A 23,498-nucleotide genomic window follows, 5' to 3' on the forward strand; every position below is an offset into this window, starting at 1 on the left:
GGAAAGCACCCATCAGCAGGGTTGTAGAAGTATTGGCCTGTGGGTCCCAGGTTTTCCTGCTTATATGAGTAATTTACTGTACTATAGTGCTCCTGTTAAGGGCAATCAGTCTAATGTATAGAAATTAAACTTTTTAGATTTAGATTTAGAAATTTTAGACTTCCAGTGTGAGAAAAAGGATAGCTAGCACATTTTTTTAAGTGTAAATCTGTCTAATACTCTAAAACATGCAAAAGACATAAGTTTGGGACCAAAACTATGAGTATATGAATATGCTAATTTTAGGTAAGGTAAAAAAGATTATTTGTTACAACATGCTTGTCCTTTAAAAAACAGGTCTTCGTAGAGCTTTTGTATTTCTCTAGGAGCTAGTTTGTTCAGAGCACTCATCAGGGTTACTTTTCTGGGTTTAAAGTATAAATGATACTTTTGAATTATTTGTCAGTAAACTAAGAAAGCCATTAGTAATGACAAAAAAATTCTTCAGCAAACATCAATTCGTGTTTTTATTTCTGTTTCCTTTCATTCATTTTTCCTCATAGAAACAACATAAAACATCAGTAAAGCTAGCAATTAAAAAGTTTAGATGTTTAAGCTGAAGAAATACATTGCATTAAAAAAGAAAAGAGTGAAAAACTCTTCAAGAATGAAAACAGAAGTGAGTAAGACTATATTTTAAAGCAGGTAAGTTGGGGGAAAATGGCAGGTGAACTGTGAAAAAGTACCAGATTGCAAAGTTTCTATTAAGAAAACTCAAAGAGGGGGTACGCACTTTAGAAAAGTAGAAAAACACTTGTGTTATATAAAATAATATTACTACTATAAGCAGTCAGCTAGTTACTTCAGTAAGTGAAAAAGCATACTGCAGAAATGAATAAATCAGACCTACATATGGGAAAAAAATGAAAACATAAGCATTCATACTGAAAATCTGAGAGATGTTTTCCAGTATTTTCTCTGTTCTTTCTCTTTTTTGGCCATTTTCATAAGTACTGGTTTTATATTATTGCCTGTAATTTCAACAAAATAAAAAAGAAAGAAAGAAAATGAACAGACAATACCGCTCCTGCTCTTTTCTCAGATCAGTACAAAAGAAGGAGCAACCCTGTTTTTATTGCTTTCTGCTGTTTCTCACAGGATGTGCATAGTATGCAGTTTCTGAAGGGCTGAATGTTTCTGATCTTTCTCTCTGTGCTTCAGAAAAACTTGATAGCCTGATAGTTAAATAAATTCCTCATTGCTAATATTACAACTGTTACACTATTGCTAGGAAAAAAAACGTTTGAACAGTGGACTTTGTTTCATGATTTTTAGTTTTTGAAATTTTTAGTTTTCACACTTTTTAGGATAGGAAAGGGAATAACATATTTTATTATATACTGAAATGGCAGCCAGAGCTGCTAAGACAAAGAAGTATTTACATTAATATACCAACAGGTAGCCTGTATGGTCTTAAGAAAAAAATAATCTTAGTATATTATAAACAATTAACAAATAATAGAAATCTTCATTCTTCTAGCTGCTTCTAATATGATGATTGAATTTCAGAAGCTTTCAACCCTAGTTACTGAACCAACAAACCTCAACTCTCTCTGTTTCAGGATACTGATCAGAAAAAGAGATCCTTCATCAGTTGTAGATTATCCTCGTCTCCAAATTCTCTCACTAGTGGTAACTTGGAGCAGTAGACGCAACTTCCCTTTGGCTTAAAATCAAGCCTCAACTGTCTTTTAAAACATTCTTAAATCCTGAATTTCTCATGCAAATCCATGTGTGTCTTTGTATGTCTCTGCAAGCTCATATGGATTTATCACTCTAGATCTAAATGGAATATGAATGGAGAAATCACTGTAGCAACTAGAGAAATAAATTCTAAAGTGGTTTTAGCAATTTTCTATCTTAAATCCAAAGATAATTTCTGTACTAATAGCACTGAAGCTGTGGATTTATAGAAGTAATGTGTTTGGCCCAAATGCTTTATGCTCTTTCCTCTTTTTCTGTGCTGGCCTACTTACACTTTTTTTCTTGGAATGCTGTTTTATTGTAGCTTTCTTAATCACCTCCTGAATGCTTTCATTTCTGAGTTTCCCATGCTGTAAGTGATGTTCAATTGCACGTTTCATTCTTCAGTGTTGGTGGTATGTTCCAGTGTCAGCTTCATTGGTAATTTTCTGTATCATTAAATCCAGAACCATTAAGGCCATTCTGTAGGCACTCTAGTATTTATTACATTACTGGGCATCTTTCTCCTGTTGTGAGTGCACTTCTATGCATATAAAAATAATCAGATTCAGATGATTTATTATAAATGATGCTTAGCTCTTCATTGGATGCTGTTCTGCATCATTCGTTAGTTATCATATCTAGAACTATAGTTTGTAAAATGGAAAGAAATTAGAATTCATAGAATATGAGTAGAGAGTTCTGTCTTATTTCACCTTTTGCCAGTTGATTACAGGTTTGGAAAACTGTGATTGCAAACAAGGCTTATACAAGGTAGCACAGGATATAATTTAGATAATTAACCAGCAGACTATAGGCTCATCTGAGGACAGTACTTTGGTCAGGCTGTTGTCTTCTTCTCTCTCCTTTGTTCTCCGTTGTAATTCCTTTTTTTTTTTTTTTTCTCTCCCATTCTTTGTCTCCCTCAGTGCCTGAGTGGAGTAAATATACTGCTGGCAGCTCACTGGCAAGAAAGGAGAATGATATGAACAGATACCATGTTCTTACATCACCTAATCATAATATTTTCCCTGGCACTTATGTTAATTTTCTCCTCTTTCACTATTTTCCTAGCCATTGTTTTTTAGCTGTAAGTCCACATAGCCAGAGCAATAGTCTTTTTACAGACCTCCTTCTATCATCCCAACTGTGTCTTGTTTAACTTGACTATTTAAATGACTAAGAGTCAGCATCATCCAGTTCTGAAGTGGACTGGGCAGTAATCCAGCTCTTTCTGTTAGAGACAGACATTCATTTTTTTGGAATAGAAACAAATTACTTCCAAATGCTGGAAATGTAAGAAGGCTTTTCAAAAAAGGTTTTCAGGTGTTTATAGAACAAATTAGTATAAAATAGTTTTCAAAATGCTAAGCCCAATTCAAAATAAATATTTAGTACTTTTAGGAGTTGTGAAAATATAGCACTAGAAAACTGAAATCACTGAGCTATAGCATGCATAAAAATATAGTGAGGGCACACTGGTGTCAAATTCCCCATGCATTTTTCTGTTGTGCCTCAACTGGATTGCATGCATAAAAAGGTAGTACTTTGTTTATTTTTATTTTCACATGAGACTACATGTAAGCTGTAGGTTTGACAAGATGACTGTCTGTAAATATCAGAAGTTGTTATTTTACAACAGTTTTTGATTCACTGTCTGAAAGTCTAGATTATCAAGATGACTGGAAAACAAAGACTTTTCTTTGGCTTGAAGGTTGTTTTTGTGCCTCATTCAGCATCACATAGGCACTCTCTAATCCAGTCCAGTTCTCCACAGTTATTACCTGTCCCTTTTGGTTTTATGATCTCTTGCTTGCCTCTTGCACACCTACAACAAATGAAGTGGTATTTCCACACGCAAGTATCCTACCCACTGGCTCATCCCAGATCTGCTTCATCCTAGCAAGCTAGTCCCATTCTCCCCACTTAGAATCCTTCCCACATTCTTCACCAATTTCTGCCTCATCAGACCACATGTCTGAATAGACTTAGAACTACCTCCTCATTCTCAAATATTCTCCAATTCTAGTTATATCTTTCCTTTATTTTTTTCCCCCACTGAATTTCATGATGTTTCCCAGGCTGTATTTATTTTTGTCATATCTCCATTTGAATCAGTCACCTTTCTTTCTGCTGCCTGGGTCCAGTGAAGTGTCAACTGGCTACATCTATGCATGTAAACTAAACATGCCTGGGCTTCCCTGGCACTGAGGCCAATTGGTATGAAAAAAGCTTGCATCCATAAAATCAAATTCTTACCCTACAAAACAAGGTAATAGAGGTCATTTTTACCCTACAAAACAAGGTCACTGCCATCTATGAATGATTTCTATGTGGTGCTAGTTCCCCAAATGTGCCAGAAATTGTTTGTTGGAACCCTACCTGTCCCAGGCCAAAGCTGTTCCAGAGACTGTGGCAAGAGTTACACACAGTGGACGATTGACTTCCAGTACTTGGGAGTCTTCCCCAACACAGTTTAGTCTACTGGTGATATACATAGCAACAAGAGAGCGCAAATTTCTTTATATTAACAGCACAAAAAAAAATTTTTGCTGTCATTCCTAGTGGCTTTTGGAGGCTGTCCCCATGGATGAGGTTTCAGAGGTTCTGGTCAGCCTTGGCTGTGTTCAGTGCTGCTGGAGTCCCTGAGGATTTTCACTGCCCTACTGATGCAGGTTTTCATGATGCAGCTGTACACTGTGTCTGTCTGTACGGCTGAGGTGGGACTCCCCAGATTACATGTCCTTGGTTCAAGGCATGGGGTCATGAGCACTTCAGGAGGCTATCATTAATTACCATGAGAAAAGCAGCGCATTTGTTTTGAAAAGCTGAACTATTATGGCCAAATTTTTCCAAAGCAATCAGTTCAGGGCAGATATCTGTCCCACAGGATTTCAGCTTGATTAATGAAAAATTGGCAAAGCTATAACACAGTGTACCATAGGATCTGAATATGGAAGATGCTGGCCAATCTTTGCAGCTGATATAGCTATCATGCCAATTTAAATTAAATTTCTAATTTAAATATGCCACAAAAGTAATGTCTGTTTTTAAAAAATAGTAATCTAAAATATATTCTAGATTAACACTTAGTTCATGTTAATAGACTACCTGTTTGTTCCTGTGATTAAGATGTCCTTATGATGGTAATTCTAGGATATCTATTTTCAGATCTTTGCTAATTTAGAATATCTGAGTATGCCAATAGTTGTGTACCTAGCTTTATGTTTTCAGCTAGTCTCTTTCTGGATTGACTGTGGTATAGCCTTATTCCTTTCACTTTCTATTTGTTTTGAGCTTACATGCTGTACACTGAAAAGCTATGTGGTGCAGTGATAGTAGTACCGTATAGTACAACATAATTTTAAAACAATTCTAAAAAATTAAAAGTTTGGTTAGGATACAATTATATTAAGTATATGTAAGGACATATTTTCATGGCATTCTAAAAAGAAATTATTTCTATAAGAGTTGCTTTACTTGTTTTTAGAAATTCTCCCTAAAATCATATTGCACTTTAATCAGGCTATGACTCTGTATCCATCAGTTAGAAGAAGACAAATGGCTTTTAAGCATGTGTATTTTTCCACACTGTCAAAACGACTCTCTCTCTCCCTTTTCTCCCTAAAGTAATTATTTTTGAGTTTAACAGTAAGTGTAAAGTAAGGACAGAATTGCAACAGTGCTTCCCACTTGGGACTGATGTTTCTTTTCATGACCTTATGTTTTTTGTTAGCATGGTTTTTCTAGTTTATGCCTGGAAAAAAGGTATTGCATGGAAGCTGACTTTTAGACCCAGGCGAGGGTCAGACTAGTTTGCCATGGCAGGAACAGTCCTGGGAAATAGCTGCAACTGGGTCCCAAATCCCAGTGTCTCCAGTAGGGAAGTGCAGTGTTTACAGGATGATGCTTACTTCCTTTTTGGGCAGCTCTACAGACAGCTGTGCTGAGGGGGTGGAACTAAACCTCTGGCTATTCTTGCATATTTATGGCTCCTCAGAACCAATTTTGTTACAATCCAGCAAACAATGAAGGAGGGAGATTTACTTCCTATTGTTGAGACATGTCAGGTGGCTTTAAACAAGCTGTCGGGATGTTTCCTAGGGTAAATTAAATTGCAGAAAGTGCAGAGGTACTACCATCAGACATAGTGAAGTTCCTGAGTTCACTCTAACAGAGTATGTTGGGTAGATCTTTGTAGTTGTATGAGAGCAAGTGAACATCTTGCATAACTGGAATAAGTTGAAGATGACTCTTCAGTCAAGACAGAAACAAAAGCTGATGCAGTACTTAAAGTATGACAATAATCTTTTCTTTCTGTGCTGTCCAAAAGCAACACTGAACCAGTCTTCTGAAGTAATTCATTTGTCATTTATCTATTTTTTTTTCTTTTGAAATATTACAGTACAAATCGAAACAGCTAGGGTTTCAAAAATAAAACCTTTTTGATCATTGTAGAGATAAATGAATGATACACTCCTTAATTTTTGCCAGTTTGCATATTTTCCTGTTTATTTAATTTTTTTTCTCCTTTGTTGTGTAGTGCAAGTACTGTACAGTGACAGATTGTCAGAGGCAAATAATGTGATTTGCCTAATGTAAAGTCCTTTCAAATGCAGGAAGTAAGCAATTATAAAAAGATTTTTCTCTGATCTTTATTCCCTATAGTTAGATGTTACTCACAGTAAGAGTTGTACCAGCCTGTAACAGTATTTGATGTATATTTTCCTCTTAAGAATAAACTGTATGAGCAGAGTAAAAGTAGACTTAGCAAGTAGCAAGGCAATATAATGTGCATTTACAGCAAAAGAGAAGGTGCTAAGTTGAATGTTTTTTAAAACAAAGGCAGTGATCTGGCTTTACTGTTAGAAGAAGTTTCAGATGAGCAATTTGCAACTGTCTTTTTTTATTTTTTGATATATAAAAAAGGAACTTTATGCAGCGTAAGGGGAAAAAAATGTATTATATTTTGTGACTGCCCACCTTGGAAGGCAAGATTCTTTTGGAGGTACTGTAGTGTAATAAGGTATTGTAATGTAATGTAATGGACATTACCAAATTGATCCAGTTATAATGGAATAGTAGAAGCTGAGAAACTGTTACGCTTTCTTTTAAAGTTTACTGCATTATGATGAAAATCATGGTGAAAACTTTATGTTAAATAAAGACTCACTCTGACACACGGTGTCCAAAAAGATGCCCTATTTGATTACATGCTCTTTGGTCACTACTCTACTGTAGTTATTAACTGTTTAATCCCTTCCTGGATTTCTACTTAGGACATCATATTGTAGCAGAAAATGGAAAGTTCTACTTCCTTGAAATTACATAGATGAATGAATAAAACATATATTCCAGAGCTCTTAAAGGGAGCTCGCTCCTTGGTTCTGAATCTTTGCAGTAGAAGCTATATTTTCCAACATGACCTTACTGGTCCCATTTGTTAAATACATTTGTCTGAATCTGGAATAAAATTAAGCAAGTGTATAGCTATTTGCAAATTCAGGGTTTATTTAGTGGGAACAAATTAAAAAAACAAATGTACTGGTGGAAATAACCTACTGTTTTTTGTTGCAAAAGATGTGGAAGGAAATAATAAAAATAAATAAATTAAAAAACCCACAAATATTTAATAGTTTATTATACCATAACATGTACTGAAATTTTGCTGTAACATTTGCTTAACTAACTGTGAACCTGGTCTTCCTCTAGAGAATGAGGTGTGCAAAAATGAATACATTTGTTTTCGTTGTTGGGTTTTGCTTTATGGTTTTTTTTTTTTTTTGGTGGTGGTGTATTTTTTTCCATGCAATGATTTTCAGAACCCTGATACCAATGAAGAAAAAAGCAGCAGTATAGCTTTGTAAATATTTTATAAAATGTCCATCTGAAGCCCCTCAACCTCTGCTAATTAGAGGCCATACTGTGGAGATTGACAGGGTAAATTACCAGTTAATGTTTACACAACAAAACATATGCCCAGTACAATATCCTACACTGATGTTACTGAAACCAAAGTCCGGAAATGTACAGTGGAAACAAGACATGGTACTTTTCTTGTGCCAACACAAACAGCAATTACAGCACAGTGTGAGAGAAGTCATAAGGAATACTACTGCATATCAGTAGTTCAACAAAGTCAGCACTTTTGTGTAATTGCAGGGGAAAAGGGCTGAAAAACATTACAGATCTCAGCAAGAAATGGCCCTTTATACTTTTAAACTGATCCTTGATAAAACAATGCTGGGGTCATGAGAAGGCTACTCTGCCAATTTTGCTTCACTGTGGGATCCATTGACATCTGGCTGAGCTGCGGAAGCTGGAAAACTTCTTTAATATTCTCTTGACAGTAAAATGGACATGTGGAAAACATTCTAATCTGTTAATCTTTGGTGCTCCTGAAGAAAAAGGACATTTGGCTTTATACTTTGTGATGATAAATATTAAGTCTCCAGGTCTAGCTGTAAATAAGTTGAAAGCGTTCGAATGGAGAATACAGTTCTTATTTTCCAAATATGGGAGAAGATGAATATGCACCTGTGTAATCCAGATGATGTAATAAATGCCAGGAACTTTTTTCTATGGGTAGTTTACCATACATCTTGGCAATTTACTTTTCTTTATGGTGAATATATTTTGTCAGTGAATATTAGGGAGCAGAATCTCCAAACTTCCTTATGTCCTACATACGAAATCAGAATAAAGCATTGTTTCACTCAAGGGATTATGAAAATAGAAGTAAGAGAGATTCAAAATAGTAGTTATTCCTGAATAAAAAGTGCAGGCTTTTATTTAACAGCATTAACTGTACTAATCCTTTTTGACCTGAACTTTAAATCTAATATGGAATGATAGCAAATGATGGAGATACACATTTATTCAACTTGAGATAGAATGTACAATTCTTCATTTCTGCCATGAGATATATTATCAGAAATGAGAAGAAAGAAGAATTATCTAGCACATTAAAAAGTAACTGCTATGAGCATACACTGTGCATTGTAAATATGAAACATTTATTGTGTATATTAACACAATATGGGGATGATACCAGGGAAAACTAAATTAGAATTCAAAATTCTGAACATTCTTTTATTACATTTTGAATTAATCTGAACAAGTAAAACAATGCATAAAATAATACATTTATACATTTGATGAAAGTTAAAGTGGTTTTCTTGATCAAAGTAGCAGACTACATCATTATAACACGTGCCCTGTTAGAAATGTGTGACTTCCATTAGGTATCTTCTTTTACAAAATAAGTAGCCTTAGGAATTAAGAGAACTGTTGCTTCTTCTGAAAACAGTGAAATGAATACAGTAACAGTTAAAAAGATGAAAACAGATTTTTGTTCTCTGATACAATGAGGTCCTTTTCTTTCTGCCTGCTTATTGGGGAATTATATTTCACTGATTGTCACTGGGATCTACAAGAGGCATCAAATCTGGGAATTCCAACTGCAGGTTAGAACTATTTTAGTGGGTTTAATAATAATGATACAATCTTGAAGTTCATGCCTTTGCTCAAGCAAGCTCCCAGAGAATAATAATTTTAGTAAAGTAAGAATTAGTCCAATTTACCTCTGGAAGGCTGGGCAGTTTCAAGAGATCTAGGCCTGCATGAAATAGATTCTTGTAAGCAGTTGAAGTGTTGCTGTTGCCTAAGGAAATTCAAAGTGCAATAAAATCTGGTTGAAAAGTGGAGGGGTAAAGATGAAATTGGAGAGGGTCTAGGCTTCTCAAGGAACATGCACAGAACCCACCACCATCCTGGTGTTTCTGAAGTAGCTAAAAACTTTAGCTTCAGCAGGATCTTCTGTTTAGGTGTTGCTATGGGTTTATGAATTTTTGTCCACTGAGCTTCCCAAGCTTCTACTCCAGTGAGCCAGTGGTGGTTTCAGACTGTGAAGACCACACACGCTGTATAGGTGACCAGCCCTTAGACACGGAGCTGATACTTCTGTAGGACTCCAGAGGACATCTGGAGATGAGCCCCAGGGATGTGGGGAGGTCCCTGTTTTTGCTGACAGGGTGGCAGGTGGGTGGGATTTCAGAGATAATGTGGGGAATGAAAGTCAAAACAAAGTGGGTTTTGTGGGTGGGTGATGTTCCTGGCTCTAGGGGAGTCAGGTGCTGCTGTGTGAGGGCTCTGGCTGAATGAAAGTCAGATGGGATTTTAAATGCTGTTACCATTTCACTCCTTAAGATACCCTGATGCTGACATGCCATAATACTGCCATGGAATGAAATAGTTCTGCTCTGCTTTTCCAGCTTTCTTATAAACACTATTATTGCTACAAATGTACTTTATTAAAAAATGTTTTTAGCCACCCACCTATTTTGCTTGCTTACATTGGTACAAGCTAGTGTCCTCTGCCATTTAGTGCATCATGCAAATTGAGGGAAATTGGACCTCCAGGAACATTTTTGGCCACCCAGTTTAAGCCACAGAGTGAATCAACAGAAGCTGATCTTCCAGTAACTAAAAGGGTTGGGAGCTGACAGGAGTTAATCAGGAGTTAACAAAAAGATTGAAAAAAATTGTAGTTTCTTTCTAAGGTATAGATACGAACAAAAGGTGCAGTTAAGATAGTTGAACTACATTATATGATGCCTGAATGTATGCAGAAAGTAGCCTTTTCAGATGATGTGATGTTCAGGTCAGATTCGTCATTTTCATTGATGGATTCCTGTATTCCATATCCACTTCAAATATTGCCACATCCACTTCAAATATTAGAACAGTGCCTTTCTCTGATTCACCACAGCAGCACTCTGTCCTTTTTCAGTATTGTAATGCACAGTGTATTCCCTGCAGTGTGTATTCATTTTCATCTGTGGTTCCAGTCTTCATTCAACTCATTCTCAGCTGATGCTCCATATTTTAGGCATTATGATAATTCAACTGTCTTATTTTTATGGGTACTTCTCTACTCAGTTTATCCTCTGTCAGACATCCCTGGCAAAGTGAGTGGATTTTGTTTCTTGATCAAAACTTCAGTGTCACCAGTTCCCAACAGTCCTTTAGTCTCAGCAAAATTTTCCTCTCCCTGAACAATCCGTTACCACCAATTTAAGTAAACCTTTTGTCTTTCCTGTCCATTCAAAGCCCTCAGTATGTTTTCAGGTTTATTTTTGTTAATTTGCACTGTGATGTAGCATGTGAGAAGAACCTTGTGGCTGCATATAGGGCACAGACAATCTGTCATAAATGTTGTATCTGTGGACTAAACAGTTCTCCTCCTGCCCACTCCATTGCTGCCCATAGCTTTTCCTCTCTAGTTCCTCTTTCCTTCCTGATCCCCAAATTATCTTCTCTGTTATACATGTTTAACAGGTCTCCTGACTGTGTCTGAACTGGAATCTATAAACTGAATATCCCAAATTTTTAAATCAGATTAATTCATAGCATATAGCAGGCAGACAAACTGTGAAACCACCAGAGGTTTATCTGAGAGCAGAGACTTCTGCTGAAGAGCATCTGGGGTAATAACTACTTACTTCAAATCAGCAGCAGCTGGCTTGGAAAATCTGGCAACGCCCTGGGTTGCTTGGGGTGGCAGGGAGAATGGAAAGTCGGTCTGTGCTCTGATGGTCATCACATCTTCACGGGTCTCAAGACCTTAAAATGTGTCTCCTGCTCCCCCTGCAGGTTTTGTGATCCTTAGCAGGGGAGTAGCTCTAATAAGGTACAGTCCTGAATTAGCAAACCATAGTTACTTGTAAGTAAAAAGGAGCACACATACTCAAAAAGAAAGCAAAATATGCCCGCAAAGGCAATGCTAATAGTGATTTCTGAACTCCTGCTTCTCAATCTTAATTTTATTACAGTGTAGGATTTTGATTAGGACTTTCTAAGCTTTTCAAAATCTCAAAAAAATCAACAGGAAAACAGTCTCTTGTACATTTAATGACATTTATTCCCCCAAAACATCCATGAAAATTCTGTGAAGATCTGGATCCACAACACAGATCTTGAGTGCTCCACCAATAGGCGAGAGATTGCCCATGCAGGTGATGTACTGCAGGCCAGAGACAGATTTTCTTAGTTTCAGGGAGAAGTTGCTCCATAGTTCTTTGCTGAGGTTGAGGGAAGGAGCATTGTCTGCTGCTGGCTTGACCCTTGGGCGTTTTAGTTACCAGACTGACCAGGTTCCTGACAGTGAGGTGGAACTTTCCTAACCCCAGGCTGTGTGAGCCCTTAAAATCAGTGCTACTCCTGTGCCAGATGTGAGAGTGTAAAGCTGTAAGAATGTCTCCAAGAAGTTCGAATTAGAATTATTGAATATTAGCATAATAAAGCATTTTTCTTCCCCAAAACTTGTTCTCGGAAGTGGCCAACCCCATTTTTCACTAAAACTTTCCAAAACAATCCAGCCTGAGGCAGAGACAAGGCATGGAAAATATAAGATCCAGCAGTTAAAGGCTGACAAAGTAATAAACAACTGAAAGTATGGCCTTATGATGGGAAGTGTTACAGAACTTTAACTCTAGATGTCATTGCCAGCTTTGCTTATAATAAATGTGTCAGTAGCAATATGAAAAGATGTGTGCAATAAGTTAAAGGAATGCTGTATTAACCTATTTTATGCAGCACGTCTGCCCACAAATTGCTTGCATCTCAATATGTTTCAGGAGGAAAGGATTTATTTTTTTTTGGCTGAATGTACCAATTTTCTAAATAAATGAAATGGGAAATTATAGATTTTAATGTAACAGTGACACCCTGTGGTCAGTAGTGGCGGAGTTTCCTCTGAAAAGTATTGTTTTCTTTTGTGATATATTAATTTTTAGCAAGAGAGGAGAGAAGAAGCAGAAAAGAAATGAAGTTAGCTTTCAGGGTTTTCCACAAAGGGACGTGTCATTCTGTTTTATTGCTGTGTGTAGAAATGCATGTTTCTAATTTTGCCAAAACTAAAATAATATTTATTTACATGCATTTATCTTATTGAAATAAAGGAGGTGGCAAATCTTGATTTTAGACAGTTTGAGAATATAACTCATAGAAGAGTCTCTGTGAGCACAGCCACCTTACAAAGAGTTATTGGTGTAGTTACTTATATTTCTGTAGTTATCTAGATCTCTAGAGGAGGAGTTTCCCTGATGGCGTACCAAGTAGTGATGGGTAACTGATGCCAGAGAGACACAGTAGTATGACAGTACCACACTTGTGCCAGCTACACACTGACAGGGCTGCGGTATTAAACAGAAGTATTAGGCTTGTGCTGCCTTCTCTGTGGACAATCTTTGACCCAACATGCATAGGTCCTCCTTTTACTTCTTCCTCCCTTCCTTCTTCCTTAAACAAATGCTTATATAATGTAGTGATGTTTTGTATAAATGCACCTATCTTTAAGGCACTGTGGTACTGAACTTCACAGTGCTGTGGCCCGTAAACTTTCTGGGATAACAAATCTTTTCCAGTTTAATAGGGATACCTTTTTTATGCATACCTGGGATCCTGGTTCTTCCCTAGATCCCCTAGTTACTTGATAAATGCAACTGATAAAAAGTTATAAAAGCCAGAAAAATCCAACATATATTATGGTTTCAAAATGTTACTTTTTTAAAAAAAAAATAAAATAATAATTTATGACAGACTTGGTTTATAGCTTCAGATTTATAGTTTATGCATCCCTGGAGTTACTGATGCTGACCTTGCCATTTTTAAGAAAGGGACAAAGTTTATTTTACAGAAACATTTCTGTCAGATGAAGCCAGGTTTAAAGATCAGTAGTGAAGGTAAGTAAGAAGACTGACTGTCCCAACAGGAAGTTATGGGGAGGCAGAAAAGCAAACCAAGAAACATGAAGCATTTATTATTCATCGGCAATAATGGTTTCCTGTTAAAACTGGCTGTTTGACAAAGGTGATGAATTTAATTCCTTGCTCTATCTTTGGGGAATTTGGAAGTTAACATGGGACAGGAACAAAAAGTCTTCTGCCTTCTCTAGAGAGTAACTGAAGCTAGCCAAAGCTAAAGTTTGGAAGGTCTTCAGGAACCACTATCAGGAATTTAGTGACTGTCAAACCTCTGCAAGTGTTTAAAGATTGGAGCATTTAAGTGGTCCTGGAAGCCAGGCCATTGTTCACCCACACACATATCCATATGTAAACAGCTCAGTGAGTGCTCATCTTGGATGTATCCTATGAAATAGCTGCGGTGCAACATCTCATGAATCTCAGCACAATTTAGTGCCTGTCAGGAAGTGACAATGAGACTGTGGGCTTTGTAAAGATCTCATATTGACAGTGAATGCTTTGCAAGCTCAGCTTGCTGAAAGGCTTGAAACTCATTATCTCCTTTAAAAACCTGACAAATATTGTGCATGTGATGAAGGATGAGGCCTTATTTTACACTTTATGTCAATTTTTAGCTTTTCTTTTAAAGCCCCTTATGCTTTCAAGTGCTGCAAGAGCAAAACGTCTTCATAGCTGCTCAAACTCGCAGAGAAATTATTTATTAGGTGCTATATCAGACTCTGTGCTTGGACGGGCTGGGCTGTAATATTAACCTTCAAATTAGTTAGTAGTGCTGCTGAAGGATGTTTTCCAACATCTGTTTTTAGCACAGTTAGAATGGAGCTTGCAGTACGTATTATTTAAATACTTTTTGAATAGGGCCACACGGGCGATGAACTGCAGTGATTCTGCACATGAATCAGAAAGCACGTTATATTTGCCTGTCACTGAAGGAGGTAGCTCATGCAAAAACAGATGGGTGCTGCTGAGCCTGCTGCTGAAATAGCAGTACAGTGCAGCAGACATCTTATCAGAAGGGTTGTAAAGAGAACTTTAAAGGAAGACACACTCTTTTAATGTTAGAAGTATATTGTTTCTTGTTTTTTTTTTCTTGCAGTTGAAGCTCTGTGAAGCACTGGCGTAATACTAAGAGTAATATAGGTGATAACCCACAGGAGTAGGTTCTCCTCAGCTTTTGACATACTTTTCCATCTGTTTTTGGATGCCACTTTGTCAACAAAATCAATTTAGTTGATATTTTTCCCATTTTTGCACAGTGACAAGTGTTTCATGAGATAATTTGCTAGAGTTAGAAAGTGACTGTTTATGCTGAAGCTGTTCCTGAGTCTGTTGATCTTCCTAGGAGTTTAACAATTGTGATGTATGTTAGCACATTATTTTTCTAAAATTTTTATCCTCCCATAAAAGTTAGTGAAAATAAGCATGTCAAGAAGGATTCTCTAGAAGTTATGACATAACCTGACAGCTGGGGGGAAACGCCAAGAAGGGCATTTTTTTCTACCTTTTCATCTCTGAAACAGTCATTTCTGATGGAAGTCATTATTTCTGATGGAAATCTTAAAATCAGACTGAGACAGCAGGCATGGTAGTAGGATGCATGCTTGTATCAAACCAACACATCTACACGCTAGTCTCCCTTTTCTCTTCCCCAGACGTTCACCATGCCCTAGTTCTTTCCAGTAAGAGGCCTTTGGTGTCTTTCTGCAGGGACACTTGCAAGCCTGACAGCTGCCACTTTGGAGCTTGAAGCAATGATTTCTAGAGTAAATGTATGAATCTTAGCAGCTAATGCAAAAGAAACAGAATTTCCTGTTGAAAGCTATTTTAAACACATACCCTCTGTGTATTGGGCACAGATGTGTTGTATAACACATTTTCTGACCAGCAGGTTACACAAACAAAGTGTGTGACAAGTGACTGAAATGTGAAACATGTACTTTGGTGATTCACTCCATAATTCACAGATTAGCGTACTTTTAAATACAATATTCTTCTCAGAAGGTCTCATTGTGAGAGCAATATGAAACAGTAACGTCTTACCTGTCACAGTTATGTACCTTTTCTCCTCTGAGGTCCTTATTAAAGGCTTTGAGCAACTACCTAGCTCAAGATAGTGTTCCATGTCTTAGAATAGGACCTGGGACAACACTTCAGTGGATTACTCTTTAGTTTTACACTCTAGAACTGTTGGAACTTCAAAGAGCCAGTAAGGTCAATGATAGAACTGTAAATGCAACAAAACCCTAGGGAAGTTAATTTCAGAACAAAAATACCCACATATAAAGTGAGGCTGATGAGTATATTGGGAAAGGGGATTTAGGAACTGCAACACTGTCTTTTGCCTGACTTACCAAATAGTTGCATTTCTGTCTCTGAAGGAGAAACTCAGGTTCCTAGCCTATGGGGATGGTTAGATCCCTGTATGAATGAGAGCAAGAGAAACCAGCTTGCAGTGCAGTCAGACCTCTAAGCTGGTCTTACTGACTTGCAAATGTAAGCAACAGGAGTGATTTAACCTCTGAATCTCTCAGAACCCCAAATCAGGGCTGGGGTGAAAACTTGTCTGTGCTTAAGAACTCCTGTCCTGAATTTGAGTTGTGAGTGAGCCGTAATTCATTCGGTCTGACTTCTTCTAAACTTCTGGTAGTCATCTGCATAAATTTTAGGTGGTTAGCCGTAGGGGAAGGGGATACTCTAGTGTGAATAAGGTAGAGAGTTGCTGGTGTCTTTAAAGACCTGTTGACCTCTCTGCTTAATACCATTACGTGACTCTCATTATCTGTAGAACTTGAATGCTTCCAAAGGCACCTAATCTTCAAGGGCAAGGCTGAAGAGCTTTCTCTGACAAGGGAGACTCAAGTGTCTGGGATCACATACCTAACATTGTAACAGAAAAAAAAATGCATCCCCCTTTCAGCTTTATCTTAAAAACCAGTCACAGAAAGAAGAGAGTGCAAGAGCTCATTGAACAAAACAGTGGAAATCACAGGGTCGGTCTCTTTCCTTCCCTGACCAAACACACAGAGAAGGCCTTATCCCATAAGAAATTTAATACTATCTGTTGGGCATAGTTGGTAATTTTTCTACAATTTTTTATCATGAATATGCTGAGAAAGGATCAGGAGAGAGAAAGAGATCAGATAAAGTAGGAAGAAAATAATATCAGAAAATTATCAATTAAGGGCAATTGGCTGTTTTCTCAATTCTTACTTTAAATGAGAAAGTTTAGTACTGTACTTTGATCAGAACTTATACCTATGGAGACCTTCCGTGATACCCAAGCTATTCTGTTACTTGAAGCAGCTTAACAACTTGGCTTTTGAAAGCTGCTCCAAGACTGTGCTAGGGTGTGAAATTTACTGTTTCGGGAACTGTTCTTTCTTCTAGACTTGTGACTACTGTAAACAAAGGGTCAGACTCACCAGGATACAGTTGTTTAATCTTTTTATTTCCAGTTGTTTTGAACTCAGACTCTTTAACAGATGTGTCAAAATGTAATTCTTCCTTACATTGCAGTGTTCAACTTGGGTGAAAATACCTTGTAGTCTTCCTCTAAAACAAGAACAAGAAAAATGTCCACAGAATTATTAACATGGTGGTTTCATTGTCTCTAGTAAAGACGAAAGAAAATAAAACCAGAGGAAAGAAAATGCCACTACTGGCATTCTTTGTGGAAGCATAGCCATTAATATAAAACACATTTTAGAGTATATATGTCTCAAAATGTTTTGGTTAACACATAGTTCAGATGCTAATATTAAGACTTCCAACTTTAAAAGACTTATACATGTGTTAAAGTTACTCATTTGAATAAATGCATTGATTGTGTTTGGTTGTGTGTAAGCCTTTGCAGGAGTAGATGCAGGCTACTTAAAAACATCACACAGAGATTTTAAGAGAGAGAAATCATAAAACTCTGGCTATAAGACAGCAATCATCTTATCTGCCAAAATCACATGTAATTGACTGTTAGTTCTCTGTTCCACATCCTGTGTTTGAAGAGTCTTACCTTATAAAGATGTCAGGACTGAGGCTGTTATAAGATTTTTTTTGGAGGAACACATCCATTTGTGGAGAAATATGTCTTATCTATGGCAAATAATATGTGTAGCCTGCTATTTATGAATAATTATAAATAATACCTGGTGATGGTGATGCATTTTTGTGTTGTTATTTTCCAGATGGGAGTTGCTGTAGTGGATTCATCTGTTGCAGGTTTGGGTGGCTGTCCCTATGCAAAGGGTGCTACTGGAAATGTGGCCACAGAGGATGTGATATACATGCTTAATGGTTTGGGGATCAATACAGTAAGATAATCTTTACTTTCTACTTAAGACTTTAAGGTAAAGACAAACATTTTTCTAGACAACATAAGACGCATACCGGACAGTTGTGCTGTACAAAAAATATTGGGAGCATGTGGTAGTTTTTGCCAAGTCAGTGTTTTAATATGCTTTGACACAATATGAACAATATTGTCTTCACTAGCAATCTAGAGCAGGATGGGTTTGAGTATTTGACAGGAATTTGAATAACGCCATTTCCCTAACGGGAGATATGAGGAGCTCAGTAGCAACTGCTCTGAGTCATTGTTCTGCCTCAGTAACCTCAAAATATAACTGCTGTAGATATTGCCCCAGAAGTCCAATCAGCATTTCACTGGAAAGATCGAGTGAACCTCAGCTTTTTTTTAGAAAGCTTTGGATTTGCTTCATAATGCTTATTAATATGCTGTCAATTCTTCTGGCTTCAAAGTAGATAAAGAATTGTGTTTGGAGCCCAAGCATAGGACAGAGTTATTTGTCAGTTATTCACTTAATATATTTCAAAATTGTGCAAAATCTGTTCTTGGCTAGAACAGCGGTTTTGGATGCCTCATACCTGGAGGTGTTCAAAACAAGGTTGGACGAAGCCCTGGGCAACCTGATCTAGTGGGTGGCATCCCTGCCTATGGAAGGGGGATTGGAACTAGGTGGTCCTTAAGGTCCCTTCCAGCCTGAGCTGTTCTATGATTCTATGAACAGTTGTTGACTTTTGCAGGCTTCACAGTCATGTTTATTTCCAGCCCTGTTCGTGAAGGAGAGGGCAAGGCAGCTTATCTGCACTGAGCTGCACTTTAATTAACCTTGCCAGTGAGCCTCCTCATTCCATGAGCACACATTTAGTATCTCATGTTTGGTTGGCATGTTAATAATTCTGTAATCCTGGGAATCAAGAACCTTCTCAAAAGGATGTGTTCTTTAATCTTCCTTTTGGTCAGCGTTGTTCTAGAAATGTGGCATAATGAGTTTTTACTAACTTAAGCAATACAATGATTTTACCTTTAACTTGGACTTTGAGAGTCAGGTTCAAAGGAGAAAATATTAAGAGCTGCCAAAACTGCTACGTGTGTAGCTTTTATTTAAATTACTGCAAAGACAGAAAAGTCTAATGTCTGCCATGCGAAGAACTAAGTTAATGGGGAATTATTGCCTATCTATTGCAGTTCAGTGGGGCATGCATGCTAACAGAGTTCCTTGACATAAAAGAACTGTGGAATTTGTTTCTGAATTGTACATCCCCAGACCACTGTTAAATCATATTTAGTCCCTTACAGAGTTCCCTGTAATGATTTTCTGTTTTCATGTGCTTCATAGGGAATTCTGGTTAGATGTGAGATACCTGTTTAGAAAAGGTTTAATCACGTGTCCACTGGACAAATGAACTCTGTTTTGAACTCTGCATAGGTGATTTGGGGTGGCATTTTCATGAAGAAGATGCTTATTCTTTTAAAATAACGCTGTTCTTTGGAATGGGGAGGAGAAATCATGCATTTCAGTTTACATTGCTGGGTACCTTTTAGAGTTAGCTTTTCTCTGGGCAAAATACCCATTGACTTTTATGACTCACTCCCAGCAAAAGGAATCAATTGAATAATAATGCCCTGATGAAAAGAAACATGCTTTGTTCCAGGCTACTTGATAAGACTTACTATTCTGTGAACGATTTGGTGTCAAAGCAGGAATCTAGCTTATCCTAAAGGCTGATTCCAAATGCTATGAAGATAAATATCTCATTGTCAAATATTTAGTGCTCCCCATTTTTTCATTTTAGATTATGCAGTAGCAAAGCACAAAGCTTCACTTCTTGACCTTTTTCTGGCCCATTAAAAACAGAGTGGTTTACTGGATGAGAGACAAATCCCTGGATGTAGACACAGAGTCTCAAAATTATAGTCTTAATACATGAGCTTTGGTCTTTGCAGTGTTGGTTGGTTTTGATACCACGGCCAATGCTGTAAAATCATTATTGAAAAAAATCTATTAATATGTCCTTTTTTGTATAATGGCACAAAATGAAATTGCAATTATAATTGTGCCCATTTGCAAGGAGCTTCTTCTCTTGTTCCTTTCATCTATGCATTAAAGCTCTTATTTTGTTGACTAAAGTCACTTGTGTAAAGTGTCCACCAAAGGATGGACAGTATTTAAATGTACATTATTGTGTTCAGATTGACTAGATATGTCAAAATAATAATTAATACTTGTTCTGAACTTTTCTTCATAACATGTAACCAGGAATTGACACATGAAATGAATCTTTAGCAAGCTAAGTGTGAAATAAATTTGTAGTAGAGCCCATCTACGAAAAGGTCGATTGGTTGTACCATAGTGAATGAATAACAAATTATGTCATAGACCATTAATGCTCATGAAACTTTGTAGGGAGCCACGTACAAAGACAATTTCTATATGGTTCCTATGTAATTACAGTAATAGAGCTTGTGCTTACGATGTCTTTGAAGTAGCAAACAACAAGCCTTTCTGAGAAGTGACTAAATACTCTTAGCCTCACGTTACTGACAACGAAACCAAAGTTCAGAGAGGTTTGGTATTTATGATTGCTGAATGAGAAGTGATTAATTGAAGTCAGTGGGAGTTAAAGAGCTTTGCCTTCTGGCAGAAGCTTTTGTAACTTAACTCACTTATCCAAGTTCATAGATACTATTGGAATCACTTGTCTTTATGTTTCATGGTACCAAGGAGGAATTCTGAATATTTGAAATGGTTACTAAGTACACTTAAGTACATGTCTGAGCATCTGTTTGAAAACCTATTATTTTGACTCAACAACCTTACAAACATATGACACGACTCTTTTCCCATACCTATCTGTAAGTCACACTTGTGAATGCTGGGTTTTGTGTCCTCATGACAATCCTCTTGGAATCATGACACATAAGAAAGACAACTTAAAAGCCAGAGATGCTTGTATTCCATTTAGTGAATGTGAACTGTGAACATGTTTCTTATCAACATGTATCACATTATGCATCGTTACAATGCTGAAAATGTGAATTTTGCGTAGTTTATGCTTTTTACTTTTCATCTTACATAATCTAACTACCAAATATGTCTATGGTGACATGTACTTTACTTCTTCCTAGTAAAAAGCATAGATATGGTAAGAATTTTTAGACTGTGTTAGGTACAACAATTCTCTACAAACTAAAATGTAGTAATGACCAATAAAAAGAATGAGCTGAAATCACCCTGGTTATAACTCTATAAAATGAGAGAATTATAAAGAGATGTGTTTGAACAATAAGTTTTAGATGGCGCTAAATGCTAGAACTGATTGGAAACAGAAACTTTTTTTTTTTAATTAAAAATGTTTTTGGTTGCATTTCTGTGAAGTAATTTCTATACTCATCAACATTCTTAGCCAACTCCAAGAATGAAAAAAACAAAGTTTACTGTAGAACATGGTAAGTGCTAGATCTTTCAAAAAAAAGCATCCTAATGAGGTCTTGGTCTGTACTTCAGTACATAAATCTATAATTGTTATGGAAGTGTATTTCTGGTGTAATAAATCTTGCATTCTTTAATGTTTACTAAGCTAACACACTTCTCCCAGTTCTGTGTAGCTACTCAGTGTATTTGCATTTCAAAGTCCCCATTTGCATCCCTTGTACTGGCTTTACTGGCTTCTAAATCCCAATTTTTGGAGCAAGTGCTTGCATCACTTGGACAATTGAAGTCTAAAACTTTAACTGTACATGAGTAATTCAAGAGACCAATAATGCAGTATTTTTTCCTTTTTGATCTGATTCTATTTTAGCAATCAAGCAGTACCTATATGTGTCTTATATTAGTTAAAAAAAAAAAAAAACACAAAACAGTTGATTGCTCAAGGGATATTTTTTTATCTAGCACTGATCAAGCAGCTGCAATTTTTTTAGTCAGTTGTACTAGCTATGCAAACTGTACTTTTGCATTGAGGGGAACTTTTTCAAGATCATGATTATATTTGTTCAAGAGAATGCAGGATATTGTTTCTCACTGATGTCAGTTGCCAATAAAAGTATGTTTCCTTCATTTTCCTGAGGTACAAATGGAATATTTATAAGCATGAAGTTTGGTGATAAGTGCAGCACATAAGTAGACACTGTATTTTATTACAACTTCTTCTAGTTATTATTCCAGTTCTTTATTCCAGATTTTTTTTGAGTTTGAAATGTATTACTAGAGTATTTGGTGCACTGCTGTTAGGGTAAGAAAGCAGCCTTAGAGTGGTAGAACCTTCCAAACACCTGGAAGCTGTGATTATTGTGTAAGTCACTGTAACTTTACTGAGCTCCATTACTGACCTATGACAAGAATCAGGCCCTTTTCAAAAATTAGACCCTGGAGCAAAATAACATGAAATTTAAGCATTTTCAGTGTGTGCATTTATTATTCTTAATGTTTTTCACCTCTGTTTTTTTAGGGAGTAAATCTTTATAGAGTGATGGAGGCTGGAAACTTCATCTGTACAGCTTTGAACAAGAAAACAAACTCAAAGGTTGCACAAGCTTCCTTCAATAGTGGAACAATCAATTGAATGGATTTTCTTTGCAGATTAAGTACATTTGTCATCTACCTTGACCAAGGACATTTATATCAAGAAAACAAACATAAGAAAATCATTTCAGCAAAGAACTAAAATAGAACCTAGATATAACTTTTTGTTATGGGAAGAGTTTCTGTACTGTAGCGTCTTGCCAAGAATTGTCTGGTTTGTAAGGATGAAATAAATGACTGTCATACAGAACACTATGCTTGGTACTTCTACAGATGAGAAGAATGTATAAACACCAGGCCATTTTACCATTCTTTAACTTGAATTTTATTATTATTTTTTTTTAGGTAAACTGGTTAGAAGCAGTGAATACATAGTTAATTTTTAATCAAGATTACTTTTAGAACAGTACAAATATTTGCAGTACTTTATGAGATCCCACATTGTGTGTGGCCATTCTATCGTGTTTTATTTATCTGAATCTATATTTTTCATTTGTCAAGTCAGTTGTGTAATGACCATGGAGCCAAATCTGAATGTACTGTAAGAAATTTTTAGCTATAGCACTTTTGTTATTTTGTTTTGTTTAACATCTGCTAAGTATATGGATGACTTTATCTTGTTCCAAGACTTTGTGGTGAATGGCAGCCTGCCAGATCCTCCAAATCTAATGCAAATTTCCTTATTTGTTACATATGTTAAATTTGTTGTAGTTGCTTTTTTTTTTTTTTTTGTCAACTGTATTAAAACCTAATTGTATGAAGAAATTAAAAATTGACAAGGTTTGCAACCATCGTTCAGGGTAGTAGTAGTGTAGAATTTTTGGGCTAAATTTTTGTCCAAGGTCTCATTGAACAATTTGACTTTTTCTTCTGTAGTCTATGAATTGACATTCTCATTAATTTTTGAGGATAGTAATGCTCTGTTGTACTAGCTTACACAGAGGGAACCACCTCCAATTTATCCCTGTGCTCTTGAGACAGTTATACTATACTTTTAAATGTCTTAGTTCAGCAAGATGCTAATTAACTGCATTGTCATTTTTAGAACATAATGAACAAATGCAAAGAAAAGCCTTATTGTATCTATAAACTGTTCAAATGTTGCATGAAAATACTGTCATTTTTCAGTCTAAAACATCAGTATTGTTACTGACTTCGTGTAGGATACTTCCAGAATTCTCTGTGTACT

General features: G+C 36.5%; 2 protein-coding genes across 13 annotated transcripts in view; one reads left to right on the forward strand and one right to left on the reverse strand.

The window, feature by feature from the left end:
* The window catches only part of HMGCLL1 (3-hydroxy-3-methylglutaryl-CoA lyase like 1), a 96,460-nt gene that overhangs the window by 58,503 nt on the left and 14,459 nt on the right, over window positions 1-23,498 (forward strand). For 4 of the 8 annotated variants that reach the window (XM_080586505.1, XM_080586501.1, XM_080586504.1 and 1 more), the window contains 2 exons: window positions 17,669-17,794; window positions 22,236-23,444. In XM_080586505.1, the coding sequence (XP_080442631.1) occupies window positions 17,669-17,794; window positions 22,236-22,349 (240 nt within the window). In that variant the 3' untranslated portion in view covers window positions 22,350-23,444. Of the gene's footprint in view, window positions 1-17,668; window positions 17,831-21,191; window positions 21,235-22,235; window positions 23,445-23,498 lie in introns of those variants that run through there. The other 4 variants (XM_080586500.1, XR_013948976.1, XM_080586502.1 and 1 more) reach the window with 4 other exon arrangements.
* Window positions 549-23,498, reverse strand: part of GFRAL (GDNF family receptor alpha like) — a 57,780-nt gene continuing 34,830 nt past the window's right edge. For all 5 annotated transcript variants that reach the window (XM_080586491.1, XM_080586487.1, XM_080586488.1 and 2 more), the window contains one exon: window positions 549-17,039. In XM_080586491.1, coding sequence (XP_080442617.1) covers window positions 16,883-17,039 — 157 coding nt within the window. In that variant the 3' untranslated portion in view covers window positions 549-16,882. The remainder of the gene's footprint in view (window positions 17,040-23,498) is intronic.

Source organism: Anser brachyrhynchus, assembly GCF_964034855.1.
Source record: "Anser brachyrhynchus genome assembly, chromosome: 3".
Taxonomy (NCBI): domain Eukaryota; kingdom Metazoa; phylum Chordata; class Aves; order Anseriformes; family Anatidae; genus Anser; species Anser brachyrhynchus.